Here is a 21,793-nt window from a genome sequence, read left to right on the forward strand (position 1 = left end):
CCGAAGTTGATGAGGGAAGGGAAGAGTTAGTGGAGAGGGCTCAGCCAAGAGGCTCAAAATCAGCACAAGGAAGATGAGGACTGAAGAGCAGCTTGGAGATTTCAGCCAGGTGGAGGTGGAGGAATAGAAGCCAGATTGAGCTAGGATGAGTGTGGGGAGTGATAAGGAACTGGAGACCAAATTTTCAAGAAGTTTGGCTAAGAAGAAAATAAGATAAACAGGGTATCCAGTGGAGGAGGATGTGGGGTCAAAGAAGCGGTTTGTTTTTGTTTTAAGGCTAATATAAGCATGTTTCAGAGCTGACAGGAAGAGCTGGAAAGTTAGGAGGCGGGGACTGATTGACGTCTCAGGTGTCTGATATGAGGGGAGGGGTGGAATCCTCACCTAGAGAGTGGCTGGAGAGAAAAGACAGCCGCCTCTTCCACGAGAGTGGCAGGAGGAGCACGTGGGCAGAAGGGCAGCTGCGGATGGGGGCAAATGTGCTGGCAGGCAGGAGGACGTTCTTATGTTGATAGACATAAGCCATCTAAAGCCATGGCTTCCAGATTCTCAGTGAAGAAAGTCAAGCTCAGCTGCTGAGAGGAGCGCGGCAGTCTGGAAAGGGCAGGAGGTGGCTGTCGAGAGTGTGGACAGAGTGACAGAGCAGCAGTTCCCAAACCTGAGTGTGTGTCAGAATCACTAAGGGCTTGGTGGGCACAGAACACACCCTCAGTTTCTGAATAGACATAGAAAGGGTTTGCCTTCCTAACAAGTTCCCAGGTGCTGCTGGGGCTGTTGGCCAGGGTCCTTGCTTGGAGAATGACTGGCTAGAGAAGTCAGAGGTGTCCCACCCCAAAGCTCCAAGGGGACCGCTTTACATGGCTGCCACGGGGCCCCAAAGAGGAGGCAGCACGGTGGTCCCAAGGGGCATGATGGCACCACTTTCACCAACAGAACTTAGCAGTCCCTGAGCAGAACCTGGAACCAGAGAGGGGAGCAGGAGAAGCTTTGCCACTTGGGTAAGATGCAAGAACAGAACAAAGAGGATTCAGGTGCTGGCAAGAATGACTGTCAGACTGAGCCGAGGGCTCCTGGCCCAGAGTCACTCTCCTCACTCCCAGGGCAGACTCTCATTTCCCTGTCACTTTTCCACACCCTGTGTCTTTCCAGTTCCCACCCAAATCTCCTGTCTTGCATGGAGCCTGGGCTGCACCACGACCCCACTCACTCTGCTGTCCTTCCCTGAGTCCACAAAACTCAGTATGCGACATGGACCTCCCACTGCCTCCTGGCGCCCCTTGGATTATTGACTGGCTATACTGTACTCCATCAAATCTAAGATGCTATCACTTGTGAGAGACATTACTTAATCACTGCCAATTATAATTGTAAAAGATATCTTGATTCCCAAGATGTTAAAATGTGAAGAAACATGTTTCTTAGAATCCATGGAATATGGATTCTTGAGCATCTACCAGAGCAGTAGCTCTGAGCAGGTGATCTGCAGAGCATGGTGGTCCCCAAGACCCGTTCAGGGGGGTCTCCAAGGTCAAAACTGTTTTTTGCAACAATATAAGATGTTATTTGCCCTTTTCACCTTCATTCTCTCATGCATGCAGTGGACATTTCCAGACACTACATGTGTGATGACATAGCTTTGATGCCCAATGGAATATATGTATTCTTGTGTCTTAAAACTTCCCGAGTTTTAGTTTCTAATATGGTAAATATTGATAGATATAAGCCACCTAAACAAAAGCTCTTGGGGTCCTGAAACCAAAAAATTTAGGAATCACCGCACTAGGTTGTACGCCTGGCACTTGGCCAGCACTGAGCCCATGGTCAAGGGTAAGGAGAGGCCTGAAGAGTGCTGAAGGTGCAAAGGAAAGAGACTTATCCCAGCCAATCCAGGAAGGCCTTCCGGGGAAGGGGGGTACTTGTCTGCCAGTCTCAGGCATGCAGATGCTTCACCCAGGTGGCCCTGTCTTGCTGACCAGAGATTTGTGCCAAACCAGCTTGGCGACTCTGGGTTTAGTCATGCTACTTTCTATCACTATTAACATGAGGCTAATGTGTAGGTCACAGAGGCTGTGACGAAAATTAAACAATAGAATGCACGTGAAAGAATGCCACACATACAAGATTTCACGTGACCACATCTTTGGTGGCTGGGTTGTATCTGGGGCATCTCTGTTTTCTGCCACAGAGCTTAACACAATGCTTGGCACAAAGAAGTGCTTGGAAAGCACTGAGTGAAGGAATGCTTGTTGGGGATGTGGCCTAAGCAAGGCGTGGAGCTTGCCTTCTCCAAACACCAGGGTTCACATCGGATCTGGAGCAGGTGATGAGCAGTAGCCCATACCACCTTCCTCTCTGGCTCTGGGCCAAACCAGATTCCTCCTGTCTCCTCCAAACCATCTGTCTTCTTCCACCTCCCCATTCCCTCCCCTAGTTCCCCAGGCTGGTGGCCTTAGCATCAGTTAGACTTTCTTCTTTCTCCACCTGTCTGTCCTCAAGGCTGCTAGGTTCATCCAAGATCTGAGCCAAGATGTCCGGGTCTGGGACATGGGCGCTAAGGGCCCAAGGCAGCTGCAAAAGACCTGAAAGGTAAGAAGAGAGATCAGTGGAGGACCCTGGACTGTCCTCAAGAAGCTGGCGGACTTCCCTGCCCTCCACTGGCAGCCCAACAGCAGAACCAAAGCGGACCATTCAGCACAACCTGTGTGTGTTGCTGGGCGCTGTCCCTGGCCCAGTCTGTACCAGGAACAAAGAGGAAAGATTCAGGGCGTTAGTGCCAAGAGCAGCCATCCCAGCAACAGAAGCCCCTGCCTCCCCAGTACCCGTGATACTTTGCAGAAGCAGAGTCTTGAGTGGAACCCGAGCCTCTGATACCCGCCCTGGGGGTCTTCCCACCACTCTCGCCAGGGTCCTCCTGGATGAGTGAGACAAGGGCAGTTCAGGAGGTCACCCAATAACTGAGGTCGCAGCAACACGAAGGAGTCAGGGAGCAGGAGCGGCCTTCCCTTCTCCACTCCTGGCGGCTCCAGCGTGCACCCCAGGGCGCCCCAGGAAGGTTTTGCAGGAATAAAGAATGAAGGCAGAAGCAAGATGGAGAATGAAGGAGGCGTGGATGGCTTCAGAAGGCAAGACGGAGGCAGCAGGCGCCTGCCTCAAAGTCTCCTCCCTGAGCCAAGGACAGGTCGGAGGAGGGGGGCCTGGGGGCAGGTACAGCGGAGGCTCCAGCGTTTCTAAAGGGGAAGATCTGAAGTGGGGCAGGAGAGACGCGGGAGTTGTCTGGAAGCTGCATTTGCCTGGCAAACACTGGGTTAACAAAGACTTGAGTTGCGGGGGATGCTGGCCCTGGAGAGGGAACGCGAAGGGATTATGCTACAGAGAACGGATTCGAGCGTGACGGCTGAATGAATGAGTGAGCGAGCGAGTGAGTGAGTGACTGTGCGAGCGAGCGGCAGAGGGAACTCCGACCCGTCCCAGGTGCGGAGCGGCGCGCCCGGCAGGGGTCACTGCGGGTCCCGCGGGTGGGAAGGGGGCGCAGGCGCGGCGGGCGCCGGGGCCCTCCCGCCGGGACGGGGCGGGGAGGGCAGGGGGTGGGGTTAGAGAGAGGGACGCGAGCGGGATCCAAACTTCCGGTGCCTGCAGAGCTCGGAGCGGCGGAGGCACAGACCAAGGCTGCACCGGCAGAGGCTGCAGGGCGGACGCGCGGGCCGGCGCAGCCATGGTGAAGATTAGCTTCCAGCCCGCCGTGGCTGGCGTCAAGGGCGACAAGGCTGACAAGGCATCGGCGTCGGCCCCGGCGCCGGCCTCGGCCACCGAGATCCTGCTGACGCCGGCTAGGGTGAGAGGGTCTGGGGCTCAGGCGGGGGGGCGGGGGACCCAGGCGCGCCCCGTCGGCTCTGGGGACTGCCCGAGGCGCATCAGGGCCCCAGTGCCCGGGGTGGAGCAGGGTTGGGTAGTCTCGAATGATTGCTTATCCTAGAGTGAGGAGGGGGCTTGAGTCCCGTACTAAAGCGGCAGCCAAAAGCCGAAGTCCCAAGAGTAGGAGGAGTCTGGTTCTGGTCCTCAGGTGGAGAAGCGCTCCAGGTCTCTTCCAAAAGTGGGGGCCCCTCGCCGCCTGATAGGGGGAGGGGGCTGGTCCGACGAAGTTCGAGGAATGTTGGTGGGGGGTACACGTCTGGTTCCAATCAACGGGGAAAGCCGCGAGTCGAGTCCCCAGGTGGGGGATGGGAGGAGGGTTAGACGTAGTTTTTCCAAAGTAGGGAGGTGGGACCTGATTGGCTGGGGAATTGGGGGTAGGGGGGTCTGGTACCAACAAAGAGGGTGGGGCCGTTGATTTCCTCCCAAATTGGGGGCTGCGGGGGACAGAGGATGTGCTGCTTGGCCTGCACCGGAATTGACAAACCAGAAAGTGATGAAATGGAAAGCAGCCAGAACCGACGGGGCCGAGCTTCTGGACGTCGGGGGTCTGAGGCCGGGCGCCCCCTTCCCACCCCACGCCCTGCCGTCTGGGCCTCCCTGCTCCTCTCTCGTTTCTCCATTCCCAGCCTCTCGCTGGGCTGTCCCCCGACCCCACGGGGAGGGTTCCCAACTGCTCCAGTGCCCTCGAATCCTGGGACCCCGGGCTCTGTGTGCGCCCCCGCCCCCCCCATCCCCACCCCACCCCCACCCCAGCTTCCTCCGCCTTCTCTCTGGCCTAGGGGAGAGAAGGCATTTCCGCTGTGGAAAACTGTCTGAGCTGCGTGCCTTGTGTCCGGGAAGGGCCCCCAGGGGCCAGAACGCCTGGCGGGCAGGGACAGGGAGGGAGGGAGAGTTGGCCCAGCCAGGTTTTATTGTGCCCGGCAAAGGTATCTACGTGGGCGCCGCCCCCAGCGGTCTTGTGGCGCACCAAGCCCATGTCCTGCCCGCCTCCCCACCCCACACTGAGGCAGGACTGAGAAAGTCTTTGTCCACTGCTTCCCCCCTTCCTGCTGCAGGCTTCCGAAGAGTCTCCCTGAACGCCTAGCCCCCTCCCCAGGTTTTGTGGCTCAGATTCAGTCTTGCCTGGGGCATTAAGGGGCCTGCAGAGGATGACCTGGACCCTGGAGGAGGGGGCACTGGAGAGGGCCATCAGAGTTGGGTGTCAGCCTGGGCAGAGACCCTGAGTGAAATGCCAGAAGACTGAGAAACCCCTGCCCTTTTATGGTGGTGGCTGCAGCAACCAGTGGCTCAGAGCCACAAGATTCAACAACCACCTAGGCCAGGTTGGGAGTTGCTGTGCACCCCATCAGAGCAGCTCCCCCCTTCATCTGAAGCTTAGGTGGAGGGGAAGCTCCATATTTGAAGAAGATGGTTCTGCAGCTTTAAACGTTTGCAAGGGGTTCTTCAAGCTTTGTTTTCTTTGGAAAGGAAGCTGCCCTCCACTCAGCCTGGGGAGGGACAGTGATGGGGGCAGGAGGCAGCATGCTTGCCCATCTCTTTTCCTAGCCATCTCTTCCTGGAGATATTTGAGGAGGGAGGACCAGGTCAGACAGTGGGAGGGTGTCATTCCAACTCCATCAGAAGGTCCCCCAGATTTTGCAGGAGCAGCACATTCTCCAGCCGCAGCCTGCTGATGGCATGGGGTTGGGCCGTCTGACAGAGACCTGCATCTCCGGGCATAACTGACATCCTAGCTTCTGGCTTCTCATCAGGCTCTGAAATTGAGCATCGTTTCTTCCCCCTCACCCAGCATGAAATGGAAATATCAACATCTTCCTGCGTGCTGTTTGTAATGGCCTTGAGCCTGCTGAGTACCTCCTCCCCAAAACTTTGTTAGTTGGACAGGGTCCCCTCCCCCTCTAATTGGCAAGGGGGAGCTTGGAGTATGCGATCTGGGGAAAGAATTTGAATCCTAGCACCTTTAGGACAGAACTGCATGTTAGTAAACTTTCACAGCTTCCCGAGGCCCTGGCAGGGTGCAGAGGGACTTGAGGTGTTGCACGTTGGCTCTGCCCATCACCTGCTAGATTTGGAGCCTTGGAAACAGTTCACTTCTGCGGGCCTTCTGTTGCCCCACTTGGCCAATGGGCACATTTCCTCCTCACCCAGTTTCTGGCAAGGAGCCAGGCCTCCTCTCCTACCCCCAGCAATGAGCAGGCAGGAGGCCCATTTCTCAGCTGTGGCTCAGCGCGCTGAAATCGATGGCAGCCAGGAGACTGCTTTCTCAGGGCAGGGCGTGTAGATTTTGTCCCATGCTGTTGGGGATGCCCGGGAGATTATTAAAACATTTCTTCTGGCTGGCAGTGACCCCGGAACCCTCCTTGGTGTCTGAACTGGACTCCAAAACAAGATTTATTTTATTTTGTCTATTTTTTTGTTATTATTTATTATTATTATTATTATTTTGAGACAGAGTCTCACTCTGTCACCCAGGCTGGGGTTCAGTGGCATGATCTTAGCTCATTGCAACCTTCACTTCCAGGTTAAGTGATTGTCCTGCCTCAGCCTCCCAAGTAGCTGGGATTACAGGCACCTGCCACCATGCCCGACTAATTTTTGTATTTTAGTAGAGATGGGGTTTCACCATGTTGGCCAGACTGGTCTCAAACTCCTGACCTCAGGTGATCCCACCTCAGCCTCCCCAAAGTGTTGGAATTACAGGCATCAGCCCCCGCGCCCTGCCCAAAACAAGATTTAAAAAGTGATCCCTGGGAGGAGCACTCAGTGATTGTGTGTTGGGGCAGTTCTTGACCTGTGTCCAGGCCCGGAGTGAGGGCGGGGTGGGGGCAGGGTGAGGCGGCAGGAGCACCCTCTCGGTGGGCACTGCCCTTGCTTCTGAGCAAAAACTGCAACACAAGGAGGATTTTGTCTGTGGACCTGAGGCTGGAAGGAAGTGCCTCGGTGGGCCAGGGAGGGATGGGGGTGGGGGCCAGCTGGGCTTCCAGCTGCCCAGCCTCCCCACGTGGTGTTTTGACTCTGAGATAATGAGGAGCCTGCGCTGATGGGCCGCTGGAATACTGCCAGCTTGGGAAGTGGGCTGGACCGGAAGCACCCCGTGGGGCAGCAAAGCACCCCCTCACAGCACCAACTGGATCTCTCTTCCCCTTTGGGGGCCCACTGGCTGGCCGTGCCCCTCTTAGCCCATCCCTTCTCCCCACACCCTGCCTGTGCCTGCATTCACACACACACACACACACGCATGCATGCACAAATGTGGGCATGTAGAGGCTCAGGAGCTGGGGGCTGCAAGGGGAAAAAACAAGTTAAATACAATCATCTTCTTTCCTCTGTAATTTTCTCCTTGGCATTTGCCTTTGATTAATGGTCCTGTGTCACCCCCTCCCCAGCCTGCATACCTGGGGATCAGATTTCACTTTCCTTGTGTGTCCTGGCCTCAAGCCCTTGGCAGAAGGAGCTGGGTCTCCTGGAGTGGTTGGGGGAGGGTCCCGTGCCAGCCAGGAGGGCAAATCTGGCCAGCTTGGAGCCCTATCCCAGTGTCCTGATGCCCACTGGCCAAGAGGGCCTGGCCCGAAAGGACCTTGTGAAGCGGTGGCCCTGCTCCGTCAGGTCCTTCCCTGTGGCAGCTTGGGGACTTTCAGGGCTGTCGTCCATTCCTGGGATTTGGCACCCCGGCAGGCCCCATGGTGGCTTTTCTGCTTTCCTGCTGCTTCTCTCTCCATTCCCTCATTTCTGCCCGCTTCTCTCAGCAGTCCTTGCATGTTTCAAGACCGTCAGCAGATTGCCAGTGAGGATGACTTTCTCTTAGTGTGGAGAAAAAATGTTTATGGTGAAAACACAGAGGCATAACCTGGCCAGCCCCTCTATCCCCTACCCCACTCTCTCCCAGGTTCCCCTCCCCAGGAGGGCTCTTCCAGCAGTACGCTTTTGTTCTCTGGAGGTGCCTTGACTATCAGGGATGGAAGAGAAGAGGGACTTCACCTGGCCCAGCCAAACTGAGAGCGCATCTGCGCAGATGCTGCCCATGGGGCCTGCGGTCTTGAATGGAGGACAGGAGAGTGACTGGGGACCCCTGACCCTGTTGGCAGATGGCATCTGTGCCTCTGGACCACTGGGCTCTGTGTGCTCAGGTGGACAGTGTTTGGCCACTCTCCTCTCCCCCAGCTAGGCTCTGTCCTGAACCATACAAAACACACACACTTGATGGGTGCCCTGGCCTCTGTGGTCTGGAGCCCAAGCTGCTGAGGACCAGGAGAGATGTGGTGCGATGAGACCGCCCCACTAACCCCCATCTTCCCTGTTCTCAGCCTGGGCCTCAGGAGCGCGTTTCTGGCTGCCGAACCCCTCCAGGCAGGCTGCAATCTGCAATCATAGTTGCAGTTAATTTGGACATTGTTACTAGGGGCCAGGCCGGGAAGCGCTCCCCTCCAGCCTTGGGGGTCTACTGAGTTAATGCTACAGTTGACTGATTTCCCCCTGACCATTTTGGCCCTGGTTTTGGTAAGTCATTTAATGAGTGCCCCCGTGGGTCTCAGTTCAAACTATCAGGGAGAGGCCCAGGCCTCTCTCAGGTCCCTGGACTTCTGGCTCATGCGCCCTTCACTCCGAGAGCTCTGTTGCCTTGGAAACAATACGCAATATTTTTCTACTTTCTAAATGGGAGCCCCCGTCCCCAGATGCCTCGCTGTAACTGCTTCCTGTGGGGAGCAACATGTTTCTGAGTCTACAGCATGATAGGTGGAGCACCTGGGGTCTCAGGAAGGCGGGCCATTCGGCCATCTTTCTAGTGACCTGGGCATCAGGGATCCCGAGGGGCCAGGGCTCTGGGTTGAGCCCAGGCTCCCTGATGCCCCACTGTCCCCAGACAGGTGTAAATACCCTGAGATCACAGGCTGCTTTGAGGGCCAAAGGGACAGTGAGGGTTCCAGGGCTTTGGAGTTTGAGCCTCGGTGTTGATTGGGCACAGTAGGCAGAGGCAGCACTGGGGCGGGATTTAGGGGTTCTCCCTCTGTGTGGGGCTTTATGGAGGAAATGCCTTTGCCTCCAAGCAGGGACATCTGTGCTTCCCGTCTGCTTCCTGGTAGCCTGGAATGCTCCCTTCTGCACTTCTGCTCACGATGGTGCCTCTGGGGGCTTGGCTCTGCAGGTTGGAGGGGAGCTGGGAGGGTGGCAGGGTGGCTGAGCCCTGCTGTGTGCTGGGGGGTATCAGCAGGGCCGTGAAAGAGGAGTACCCACCGCCAGTCTAGGTAAGGTGGGGGAATCCCCAGCCTTCACAGTGAGGGGTCTTGGCAGGAGCCCCTGCCCTTCTCAGCCACACCTGCCACTGCTGCTCTTCAGCTGGGGCCATGGAAGCCTCACCTTCTCCCTGCTCTGCCTTCTCCAGCCTCCCTCTCTGGGGCCTCTGAGCCCAGCCCCTCCCCCAGCACAGGGAGACATGGGAGCCAGTTCTGCAGCCCAGCAGAAAGGCAGAAAGGTGGATAGGCAGGCGAAAGGCGGAAAGGCGAGGCTGCCCTTTGCTATGAAGCTAGCAGGCCTCACCTTGTCGGTGAATTTGACTTGTGGAACAGGCCCTCGGGCTCTCACATGTAGCACTTTGACTTTTTTTTTTTTTTTTTTTCCTTTTCTGTCTTTCCGGTTGTTAGCAATCTCACAAGCTAGCTTCTTTGGTTTTCCAGAATGCAGAAGCAAAAGTCTGGCCACAGTGCAACCTCAACAGCTGTCCACAGAGGCAGCCCTAAAAAGGAAAGGCTCGGCTGATAAAGATCTGCTATTTTTATCTAGTACTTTATCCTTTACAAAGGGCTTTTAGGTTCTTTGTCTGGTTTAATCCCAGCAAAACCCCTGTCACGCAGAGTCTGCTCACATTTTGCATGGGAGACCCGAGGAGGGGGAGGTTGCAGCGCCCCCCTGGGCCTGTAGCCCCACTTAACCCCTAAATACAATCTGCGCCTGGTGTATGTTGTGTCCTAAGGGCAGGATTCGCAGCTGCTGTAGGCAGCCTGGCCTGTGTCAAGGTCAGCCACCTTTCCTTAAGACCTGCTCAGGAGCACCAGAAGGGCAGGAGGGCATCCCTGGCGCCTGGTTTGCAAGAGCTCCTGGGTGGCTTGATCCCTGGGAGATGCCAGCAGAATGTGGCACCCCTGTCTCTTGCAGCTCCCAGGAGTCCATTGGAAAATCGGAGCCCTTTAGTCCCCACCCCCTCTGGCCAGCAGCTGTCCCTGAGGGCCCTGTGTACTGTGGCCATGCCCGCCACTTGCTGGTGACCTTAGTTAGTGACCCTGGCTGCTGAGGACATGACAGTGGGTGGGTGGTCCATATGATCACGGGGCCCCTAAAGCGGGGCAAGGTGGGGACAGGCCCCAGGCCTCCTCATGGGCCAGGCAGTGAGGGCAGTGGTTTGACCTCCCACACCCTCCAGGCAGGCTCCCTTGCGGGCAGACTTGAGGGTCAGGGTGCAGGACAGGCAGGGGCACCCCATGGTGAGGATGCTGGGGGCCGGCTGACCTGCTCATGCATGTCCCCAGTGAAGGGAGGGTCCTCCAGACGTTTTCTGTCCTTTTCCAAAGCAGGGCAGGTCAGACCCTCAGCTCCCCAGGGCCCAGGCCCCACACTCCCCTGTGCTCTAAAAGGGTGGGAGGGGAAACCTGAGGAGTACAGCAGGAGCCCCCAGGGCAGGACCCGTGTGCTGTGCTAAGAGATAGGGCCTGTCCTGAGTCACTTAGGCCTGAACCACACCCCCTCCAGGGGGAAGGGAGAAAGGAAATCTGTTCCCATCCCAGAACGTCTGGCTGGAAAGGGCCTGAGAGGTCACTTGGTCTGACCTGCTCGTTTTGCAGATGGGGAAGCTGAGGCCCAGAAAGTGCTAAGCAGGCAGGTAGTGGCAGAGCCAGAATGAGAAGCTTCAGGCTCTGGGGCTGGATCCCCTCCCCTCCCCTATACTGCGGCAGTCTGCAGGAACTGACCTCTAACCTCGCTCTTGGCCGTATCTGGACACCACGGAGGAGGGATTAAATGGTGAACATTGGAGGCAGAGACTGGCCCTGGGGCTTTTGCAATATCTCCAAGGGTGAGCAAGGGGCCGGGGGAAGGCGTGGGAGGTGGAGAGGAGAACAAACAGCAAATTGACCAAGCTCACCTGGCTGGCCCTTGGTCAGTGCTCTGGGTAAAGCAGTTTTATTGAATTTTATACTCACATACCTACGTCCACCACCCCACACACGTGTGGCCTGGAGATGGGTTAGGTTGGCTTCTTGGCAGCCCTGCAGCTGTGATCTTGAGCCCAGTTCTGGCTCCCAGAGCACATTTTTCCAGAAGCCTTCTAGCCCGGCCTTCCGGACATTTCTCTTCTGGCAGGAGCTCCCTGGTGTACGGAAGCTTCCGGGCTTCATCCTGTAGCTGTTCCACCACTTGTAACAGCCTGCTTGACTGTGCTGGTCAGTGCCTGTGGGGGGCCAGTGTGGATCGCAGGCCTAGAGCTCCCTGCTGGGGACAAGCACCCATGCTCAGACCCCATGGGGCTCCTGGAGCCCCTGCCCCCATCAGTCACGGCCTCCTTGGTGGAGTTAAGCAGCCTTTATGCAGCCTGCCCACCTCCCGTTGCCCTCATTTTAGTCTACCCTCTGCCCCTTGGTTTTAGAGTGAATCTTGTCACTCCCCAGCTCAAAAGCCTTCCCCAGGCTCCCCATTACCCAGAGCAGCGGCTCCCAGCCTGCCTGGTGTGTCTCGATTCCTGTAGACATTTCTAAGTCCCTGAAGTCACCGAGGCCAGGTCGGTGCATCCCCCATCTTCCGTTTGAAATAATATAGCATGGTCACGGCTGGTATAAGCAAGAGGCCTAAGAGCTCAGATAACTCAAAACGTACCTGCTGAACCCGGTGCATCCCTTTCAGTGACTTCCAGGTGTGTCTCGGTTTCTCTTTTGAGTGTGTCTTGGTTTCTCTTTCAAGGTTTGTCTCAGTTTCACTTTAGCCAGGACGAGTCCAGGTGACCCTGGTGGGCCTTCCCTTCCCTTCCAGGTGTCATCCCTTTCCCCCAGGACTCCCTCCGGGCCCAGCCAGCGGGTGAAGCCTGACTCAGGGAAGGGGGGATTTCCAGGGGAGGGGCCCTGGCCCCCACTGACCCAGCTTTGCTGTCCACAGGAGGAGCAGCCCCCACAACATCGATCCAAGAGGGGGGGTTCGGTGGGCGGTGTGTGCTACCTGTCAATGGGCATGGTCGTGCTGCTCATGGGTCTGGTGTTCGCCTCCGTCTACATCTACAGATACTTCTTCCTTGCGCAGGTGAGGGGCCGGGCCGGGAGGGGGCCTCGAGAAAGGGTCACATCTAGAGAGGCGTGGAGGGAAGGGAAGTGCCTGCAAGGGGGCAGCAGGAAGCCCCGGACATGCCCTCAGGTGGGAGTGAGTGCCCAGCCAGCCCACAAGACTGGGGTACCCCCTCCTCCTTGGGGCGTCCTTGGATGCAGGCCAGTCCCACCTTTAGCCCCTTGTCCTGGAGAGCCAAGCATGAATGCAGGTGACAGCACTGGGCCCGCCCCACAGGGCCCCCCTGGGGAATTCTCACCAGAAACTCAGGTCCAGCGGAAACGAACTGCAGTCCCCCTCCAGAGATCAGACTCTGCACCTGCGGGTCACGCTTTAAGGCTGACCTGATTCTGCCTGTGCATGGACATCTGGGTTACCAAACAAGAGGGGGAGAGGGGTGGGTACAGGCGGTCTCCACCACCGCCTTCCAGAAGCGGGAGGGCGTCCTTGCTGCCACCTGCCACCCCCCTCCCCAGGGGACCTGGGCACCAAGCTAGGCCAACCCAGACCTGGGAGGGAGGGAGTCGCTGTGTGGTTGGAAATGAAGGTAGGTAAATTGAAAGGATAAACCTACGTACAACTCACAGGGAACCTCAGGGTGGCACAAAGGTTGGGACTTGCCAGTCTTTTATGACCCAAGTGACCTCCCACTCCTAAGCATGTACCTTTGTTGTCCCCCAGTTTTTCCACGATGGAAATTGCTTAAGAGTTTGCATTCCTGGGGCTTCCCCCTTGAAAGCTCAGCTCACACACACCTGTCAACTGCCCTTTTTGTGCAGCCTCCCCCTGCCCCGCCCCACCCCCTCCATGACCTGCGTCCCCCTTGTTCCAGGGTCCTGTGCGGGACCCTCCCCCAGGCCTCTTCCTGTTGTGGCCCTACCCTAGGACCTGGTCCAGCATTTCCTGGTCTCCTCTGTCCCACCCTCAACTCACACCCTTCTCCCCACACCCCAATTCGGTGTGTGGACACCTCCCATCAGCCCCTGGGTCTGTGCCCTGGGACAGTATTCGGGGTGTCCAGCCACAGTGGGACGCAGCCCCAGAGCCTCACCTTCCCTGGGCTGTCATCCCTGCACAGCCCGCAGGAGCCCCCATGCTGCAATGACTCATCCTCCCTGGAGAACTTGCACTGAATCAAACAGAGACGGTGGAATCCTGCCCATCCCAGGCCAGGCAGTCCCAAGCATGCATCTACAGGCTCCTCCAGGAGCCCCCTCCAGAAGTAAGAGTGGGCAGACTGGCCCGCCTGGCCATTCAGTTGATGGGATCGTGCCAGGCTGCCTGGCCTCTGTTACTGATGGAGTGACTGGACTGGCCCGCCAGACACAGTGTCTGTCAAGGTTTCTCCAAGACGGATCAGGGATGTCCAGGAAGGGTGATGGCACTTGTCCGAGGCTGGACGTGGAGATAACCGTGGTGGGGGCACGAGACCCTAACAGTGTTGCCTCCAGCTCCACCTCCCCACCTGCCATGTTAGGCCCCTCCAGGTCTGCAGGCCAGGACAGCAGGTGACGGGAAAGGCAGGCGTGCACAGGCCTAGGTGCCCAACTCTTAGGTTCGTCCCTGTGGACCCCCTGCCAACCCCAGGCTCTTTCTCTGGTGTCTGCACCTCTGTGGAGGGCACAGAGGTGGCCAGGTCCTACTCCTGCTGGTCCACTCCATTTCCCAGTCACAGACTCAGGGAATTGGAGGCCAGAAGGGACCTTAGGGATCATCATGCTTTACAGATGGGGAAACTGAGGCCCACAGAGGTCTGCTACCTAGGACCTGGCAGACCCAGCTCATCCTCCCTCCCATTTGTGAAGCTGGGAAGCGCCTTGCCCAAGACTCAGCTCATCTCCTCACTGGCAGTCCCAGACCCTGACCTGATACCCCAACGTCTCAGTGTCTCCATCTGCAAAATGGGTCTCACAGTCCCTGCTCTTCTTGCTTCCCCAGGCTTTTGGGGCATGCAGTGGACAGGCAGGCAGAGGGGACCTTGCGGAGTGCACTGTATGACCAGCCTCTCTGACTGTCTGTCTGTCTCTGTCTCCACCTTGCTCAGCTGGCCCGAGATAACTTCTTCCGCTGTGGTGTGCTGTATGAGGACTCCCTGTCCTCCCAGGTCCGGACTCAGATGGAGCTGGAAGAGGACGTGAAAATCTACCTCGACGAGAACTACGAGCGCATCAATGTGCCTGTGCCCCAGTTTGGTGGTGGCGATCCTGCAGACATCATCCATGACTTCCAGCGGGTGAGGCTGGCCAGGGCCTGGGGGGTGGGCAGGTGTCCCGGGGACCCAGGGCAAGGGGAGCAGGAATGAAAGGAGACTCCTAGAGTACAGCAGGTGTCTATGGTTAGGCTTACCAGGCTCTTCAAGACGCTGCATTTCTCTTGTTGGCAACAGTGGTTCTCGCCGAGTGTGAACTAGCTGAGGCTGATTTGCTCCTTGGCCTCCTGCCAGCTGCACGCTGGCTGTCATGGCGGGGCCAGTGTATTGTATCGAGGGGTAGTACATACACCATCGAGTGCACTGCGTATACAGCTCAGTGGGTTTCTGCAGAGTGGGTCTCGTGCATATTCATGTCACCCCCATGGGGCCTGGGACAGGGCATCTCGCGCTGAGGTCCAGGCTGGCCCAGGAATGGCTGGCCCTCACAGGTTTCATAAATGCACAGCTGGGATGTTACCATGTTTCCCAAACCTCAGCTCTGTAAACATGAGAAACTTGGTAACAACAGAGGCGTTTAGCAAATAGCTGCTATTTTCCTCTATCATGTGGCATCTTCTACAACAGGCTAAGAGAAGAGCAGGAAAAGGGAGTGCGCACCCAGGTGTTCAGGAGTCTGGGGTGGCCTGCTGCTGAAGGCCCAGGGCCCCAGGAAGGCATAGTGGGATTCCTGCCCCTGCTGGCCAAAGCTTCTCTTGCAGCCCTGCCCAGGTTAGCTGTCACCTCCTGCAGAGACTGACCCGGCCCCTTCTTCTCCCAGGGTCTGACCGCATACCATGACATCTCCCTGGACAAGTGCTACGTCATCGAGCTCAACACCACCATCGTGCTGCCCCCTCGCAACTTCTGGGAGCTCCTCATGAACGTGAAGGTGCGCAGGGGGTTGGGGGGGTGTCTGCAGCGTCCTGTCCCTCCCTTGCCCCCTGTCTCATGGAGGCTAGGTCTGAGGTGCAGGAAGTTCCTGTGTCAGGGGTTGGGGAAGCAAGAGACGTTGCTGTCACCTGGGCCCTCTACCCAGATTGGTCTCGCCTCTGCTATCCCCCTGCTTCCACATCTCCAGAGTCAACGCCCTGAGACCGGCTTCCTTAGTGTTCAAGGTTGTACCCTGGGTACAGACTCGTGCACACGCCATGGCTCCTGGCAGCACAGGCGCAGGCACCAGGCACAAGGCGGGAAGTGCCTGGGGACATCAGAAGGGCCAGCCCAGGGGCCTCTGGAGGAGGAAGTGGGCTGGCATTTTGGGTGAGGAGTTGGAGGAAAGCCTGAGGGACTGACTCACTGCGGCGGCCACCTCGTTTTGCAGAGAGGGACCTACCTCCCGCAGACGTACATCATCCAGGAGGAGATGGTGGTCACAGAGCACGTCAGTGACAAGGAGGCCCTGGGGTCCTTCATCTACCACCTGTGCAACGGGAAAGACACCTACCGGCTCCGGCGCCGGGCAACGCGGAGGCGTGAGTGGCTAGCTTCACCCACTGTAGCCCCTGTCCCGCGCCCCAGACCGTAGTTATCTTCAGACAGTGCCTAGCCCAGCTGTCAGACAGCTGAGATAGCAGCAGCAATAACAGCTAGCGTTAGCAGAGAACTTCCATGCGCCGGGCAATGCTGTGTGCCCTTTATGACCTCCTTTTTTTTTTTTTTTTGAGGCGGAATTTCACTCTTGTTGCCCAGGCTGGAGTGCAATGGCACGATCTCGGCTCACCGCAACCTCTGCCTCCCAGGTTCAAGCAATTCTCCTGCCTCAGCCTCCCTAGTAGCTGGGATTATAGGCATGTGCCACCAGGCCCAGCTAATTGTGTATTTTTAGCAGAGACGGGGTTTCTCCATGTTGGTCAGGCTGGTCTCGAACTCCCGACCTCAGGTGATCCACCTGCCTCGGCCTCCCAAAGTGCTGGGATTACAGGCGTGAGCCACTGTGCCCGGCCTTCTTTATGACCTCTTAAGAGTGTAAGTCATTCTCATCCGCATTATTATTTTTGCTGCCCATTTTAAAGATGAGGAAACAGGTACAGAGAGGTTAACACCCCGGAGGTCACACAGCAGGGAGGTGGCAGACGTGGGCAGGCTGACTCCATCTCTCGAGCTCTCCCCGTTTGTCACTGTGCTCTCTGGGTGAATCTGGGCCGGGTGTCACTTCCTGGCCCTCCTGTGGCTCAGGCTGAGGCTGGTGGTCTTTCTGACTCAGCCAGGATGTAGGCCTCACTGGGGTTTTCTGTTTCCTCCCAGGGATCAACAAGCGAGGGGCCAAGAACTGCAACGCCATCCGCCACTTCGAGAACACCTTCGTGGTGGAGACGCTCATCTGTGGGGTGGTGTGAGGCCCCCCTCACCCAGAACCCCCTGCCGTCTTCCTCTTTTCTTATTTCCGGCCACTCTCTGGGCCTCCTCCTTCCCCCTGCTTAGCTTGTACTTTGGACGCGTTTCTATAGAGGTGACATGTCTCTCCATTCCTCTGCAACCCTGCCTGCCTCCCTGTACCAGAGCCGTGATCTCTCTGGGGGGCCCCCATCTCTGCTGACCTCCTGGGTGTGGCGGAGGGAGAGGGGATGCCATGAAATGTTTCTGTGTCCCACTGTCTTGAAGCTGGGCCTGCCAAAGCCTGGGCCCACAGCTGCACTGACAGCCCAAGGGGAAGGACCAGTTGGGGGAGCTGCGCATGTGAGGCCCTGGGCAAGGGGATAGGGCTAGGGGTTGTGGCATGGGCTTCAGAAATATCTGCACAATTAGAAAGGTCCCCAAAAGCTTTTTCCTTGGAGGGTACACTTTCTTCACTGTCCCTATTCCTAGACCTGGGGCTTGAGCTGAGGATGGGACCACGTGCCCAGGGATGGACCCACCAGAGCACAAGGGAAGGTGACTGCCTGGGGGTGTCCCGGGGACTCCTGTCAGTGCCTTCAGCCCACCAGCAGGAGCCTGGAGTTTGGGGAGTGGGGATGAGTCTGTCAAGCACAATTGTTCTCTGAGTGGAACCAAAGAAGCAAGGAGCTAGGACCCCCAGTCCTGCCCCCCAGGAGCACAAGCAGGGTCCCCGCAGCCAAGGCAGTGGGATGGGCTGCTGAGGAACGGGGCAGGCAAGGTCACTGCTCAGTCATGTCCACGGGCAACGAGCCGTGGGTTCTGCTGAGTAGGTGGAGCTCGTTGCTTTCTCCAAGCTTGGAACTGTTTTGAAAGATAACACGAGGGAAAGGGAGAGCCACCTGGTACTTGTCCACCCTGCCTCCTCTGTTCTGAAATTCCATCCCCCTCAGCTTAGGGGAATGCACCTTTTTCCCTTTCCTTCTCACTTTTGCATGTTTTTACTGATCATTCGATATGCTAACCGTTCTCAGCCCTGAGCCTTGGAGAGGAGGGCTGTAATACCTCCAGTCAGTCTCTGGGGATGAAACTCTTAAATGCTTTGTATATTTTCTCAATTAGATCTCTTTTCAGAAGTGTCTGTAGAACAATAAAAATCTTTTACTTCTGACCTTGACTTGAGTGTGGCTGGAGGGGAGATGGGTGTAGGAGGGGTGCTCCGGGCAGAGTCGAGGGGTGCTCCGGGCAGAGTCGAGGAGCTGGACCTCGGGGGCAGCAAGCAGGGAGAACGCTGCAGACCTTGACATCTGGCCCCTAAAGAGCTGGACATCCTGGAGTCAGCCAAGGAGTGTGGGATATCTCCCTTCGTAGCACCCTGGATCCCCGCGACCGCTCTCTGAGCTGGGTAGAGTTCACACTTTCTGGGTGAGGAGGGGAACAGGGCTGGGAGAGCTTACCGACTCGCCCAAGGTCATGCTGCTTTATGTGCCTGTAAACCACCCTGTAATGTTCTACCTGGCAGATGACATCATTATTGCATGTCCTTAAGCACAAGGGCGGTGTCCTATTCTCCACCATGTCTGGACAATTTGTAACCATTCCTGGGGGATCTGAAGTGAGATTTTGTGTGATAATCACAGGGTCACATTCTCTAGAGAATTCTGGAAGCAGCAGCAGAGCTGGCCAGAGCCATGGCTAAGCAGACCCCAGAGGTGGGAACTGTACCCTGCCCTGGGGACCAGTATGGGTACCCACCCGCTTGGTGCTGTTAAGCCTCAGTATCCAGTGAGGGCCATAAAATACTCAAATTAGTGCAGACACACCTTGTTCCCAGATCCCAAGGCAATCATGCAAAGACATCAGGTTTTTTTTTATATTTGCTGATTGCAATGCAATGCAATCACAATTAAAATGCCAACTGGATTTATTTGTTAACTTGACACAATAAATTCTTTTGAGGAAAGTAAACAGAGAATCGTCAGGTAGGTCCTGTAAAGGGTAAAGAACAGCCCTCCAGATATAAAGCATTATACACCACAATAATTAAGGAGTTTGGTGTAGCAAAGGCAGAGCCCAGTGCAACCCAATAGAGGGCCCAGACATTGACTTAAATTACATGAAAATTTAATATACGATTATGGCAGCATTTCCAGTTAGTGGAAGATGTGGGTTTGCTTTTTTTGTTGTTGTTATTTTGAGATGGAGTCTTGCTCCTGTCACCCAGGCTGGAGTACAGTAAGGCGATCTTGGCTCACTGCAACCTCCCCCTCCCAGATTCAAGCAATTCTCCTGCCTCAGCCTCCCAAGCAGCTGGGATTACAGGCGTGCACCACCACACCTGGCTAATTTTTATATTTTTAGTAGAGACGGAGTTTCCCCATGTTGGCCAGGCTGGTCTCAAACTCCTGACCTCAGATGACCCGCCCGCCTCAGCCTCCCAGAGTGCTGGGATTACAGGTGTGAGCCATTGTGCCTGGCCCACGTGGGTTATTTTTAATGGAATAGCAGGATAGCCATTTTGACAAAAAATCTGGATTCTGCTTCCATAGAACAAGATTAATGCCGGATGGATCAGAGATTTTAATTATGAAATGAAACTATGAAAGTACTTGAAGAGATTATTTAAAAGATAATCTTGGAGGAGGAACGGCCTTTCTAAGCATGATATCTACCAGGTAAAAATTGGTCTATGAAAAGTTAGAATTGATATACAGCAGAGTATACCACAAAGCCAAGAGGTTTATAAGCAGTAAACAGGGAAATGTCTTTCCAAACACAGGGCATAAAAGGGCTATTTTTTTTAATATGCAAAGTTCTTATAAACCGTTATGAAAAATGAACAACCCAATAGATAAATGAACAAATAATATAAACAGTTCTGCAAATCAAAACTAGGGAGACACTTTTTTTTTTTTTTTTTTGGGACGGAATCTCGCTTTGTCACCCAGGCTGGAGTGCAATGGTGCCATCTCGGCTCACTGCATCCTCCACCTCCTGGGTTCAAGTGATTCTTGTGCCTCAGCCTCCCGAGTAGCTGGGATGACAGGCGCATGCCACCACGCCAGCTAATTTTTGTATTTTCAGTAGAGACGGGGTTTTGCCATGTTGCCCAGGCCATTCTCAAACTCCTGACCTCAGGTGATCCAGCTGCCTCAGCCTCCCAAAGTGCTGGGATTACAGGCATGAGCCACCACGCGCCCGCCCAAGAGATACGTTTTTACAGGTCAAGTTAGGGTTGGATGTTTGTGAAGCTTTTTTTTTTTTTTTTGGATACAGAGTTTCACTCTTGTCACCCAGGCTGGAGTGCAGTGGTACAATCTTGGCCCACTGCAACCTCTGCCTCCCAGGTTCAAGTGATTCTCCCACCTCAGCCTCCCAAGCAGCTGGGACTGCAGACATGCGCCACCATGCCCAGCTAATTTTTGCATTTTTAGTAGAGACGGTGTTTCTCCATGTTGATCAGGCTGGTCTCGAACTCCCAACCTCAGGTAATTCTCTCACCTTGGCCTCCCAAAGTGCTGGGATTATAGGTGTGAGCCACTATGCCCGGCACAGTTTTTTTTTTCATTTGTATTTATTATATACAAAACACTACATGTAAGTCAGTGTGTAAGTTATAAAATGTATTAATCAATGTATCTCTGGAAACCCACCAGCCAACTTATGAAACAAAAGACTACCAAATACCACTGAGAGTCTCTGCATGCTCTTCTCCTCTTCCTGTTGCATAACAAACCACCCCAAAACTTAGTGGCCTGACACAGTGGTTTCTTAGTTTTCCCGAGTCTGTGAGTTGCCTGAGTTCAGCTGGATGACAGAGGGGTCCCCATGGGATAACCGTGCCTGCTGCTTTATGTTCATCTGGGCGCTCAGCTGCGGCCCGAGCAACCAAGATGGCCTCTCACCCTCCGAGGGCCTCTCTCCACATGGCCTCTAATCATTAATGGTCTAGCCTAGCCCTCCTTACAGCTTGTCAATTGAGCTCCAAAAGAGGGGAAGCAGAGGCTGACCGTCCTTTAAGACCTGGCACCACAAATCCCAGAATGTTACTTCATTGGTTCTGCTTGGTCAAAGCAAGTCACAAAACCAGTTCAGATTCAAGGGGAGGGAAAGACCACCTGTAGATGGGGACAGGCTTGCATGCTCAGGGATGCCAGGAACTGCTGGAAACTCAGGCATCATCCCAGCACTCCCTTCCATCCCTCTCCCCTCTGTATTTCGTGGGGGACATTAAATGTCTGAATTAGTACAAAGACACACCTATTCTTAGAACCAAAGACAATCTTGAAAATATGTCAATTTTCCATAAATTAGCCAATCTTAAGCTCTACTAATTAGCCAATCCAGGTAATTCCTATCTTGGGTTTCTCTGTTCTGCTTTCTAATTGTACCACATATCAAAGAACCCCTAAGGAAGTTTTGCTTGCATCTGAACCCTATGAAAGTGGTAACAAAATACAAATACTATTCTCTGACTTGCTTCCCCACCCTCCAAACCTTTTAAGGCTTGTCCATGTTGAAACCTATAGTAATATTTAATTCATTTTTACTGCCGTATATTTGTTCATTATGTGAATATACAGCTTAATTACCTATGAAACAATGACTAACCATGGCTCTTGGGATTTTTTTCTGATTTTTTTTTTTTTTTACAATCACAGTGCTTTCATGAACATTTCTTCCTGGGGCACCTGAGCACTGGGTCACACAGTATGCAAATATTCAACTCACAAAATTCTAGCAGATTGTTTTTTGTAAGAAGTTGAACCAATTTACACTCCCAGCAGCACTGCATAGACATTCTGCTCATTCCACATCCTTGTCAACACTTAATGTTAACAATACGTTTTTTGCCAATGGATCGGAAATAAAATGGTATTTCATTATGGTTTTAGTTTTGTCTCCTTGATTACTAGAAAAGTGGGCCTGGTTTCACATGTTTATTGAACCCTCAAATTTCCTTTGCTATACAATGCCTGTTTGCTTTCTTTGGCCTATTTTTCTATTGGTTGCTTTGTTTTCTTACTAATTTGTAGGAGTTATTTATATATTTATACATTTTATATTTTACATATTTTC

General features: G+C 54.9%; 1 protein-coding gene and 1 pseudogene across 7 annotated transcripts; both read left to right on the forward strand.

The window, feature by feature from the left end:
• The first annotated feature begins 3,303 nt into the window (after positions 1–3,303).
• On the forward strand, positions 3,304–17,885 carry ITM2C (integral membrane protein 2C). Of its 6 annotated transcripts, XM_025405075.1 has the most exons (7): positions 3,304–3,471; positions 3,637–3,832; positions 12,049–12,189; positions 14,255–14,443; positions 15,180–15,290; positions 15,723–15,873; positions 16,646–17,885. In XM_025405075.1, exons 2-7 carry the CDS (start codon positions 3,713–3,715, stop codon positions 16,735–16,737), a joined length of 804 nt encoding a protein of 267 aa, XP_025260860.1. In that variant the 5' UTR covers positions 3,304–3,471; positions 3,637–3,712; the 3' UTR covers positions 16,738–17,885. The 6 variants fall into 6 exon arrangements, with proteins under 6 accessions (XP_025260860.1, XP_025260864.1, XP_025260862.1 ...); XM_025405079.1 differs by lacking the exon at positions 3,637–3,832; XM_025405074.1 differs by lacking the exon at positions 3,304–3,471 and having other exon boundaries at positions 3,588–3,832.
• On the forward strand, positions 16,845–17,885 carry LOC112636392 (annotated as a pseudogene). The gene has a single exon (XR_003122174.1). The product of XR_003122174.1 is annotated as an uncharacterized LOC112636392 (transcript).
• Positions 17,886–21,793: the final 3,908 nt, after the last annotated feature.

The sequence above is a fragment of the Theropithecus gelada genome, chromosome 12 (genome assembly GCF_003255815.1).
Source record: "Theropithecus gelada isolate Dixy chromosome 12, Tgel_1.0, whole genome shotgun sequence".
Lineage (NCBI taxonomy): Eukaryota > Metazoa > Chordata > Mammalia > Primates > Cercopithecidae > Theropithecus > Theropithecus gelada.

Coding starts and splice junctions, on each gene's coding strand:
- ITM2C (XM_025405075.1), top strand. CDS start 3,713: ATGGTGAAGATTAGCTTCCAGCCCGCCGTGGCTGGCGTCAAGGGCGAC. Junction 14,444..15,179: donor TCATCCATGACTTCCAGCGG/GTGAGGCTGGCC, acceptor TTCTTCTCCCAG/GGTCTGACCGCATACCATGA. Junction 15,291..15,722: donor AGCTCCTCATGAACGTGAAG/GTGCGCAGGGGG, acceptor CTCGTTTTGCAG/AGAGGGACCTACCTCCCGCA.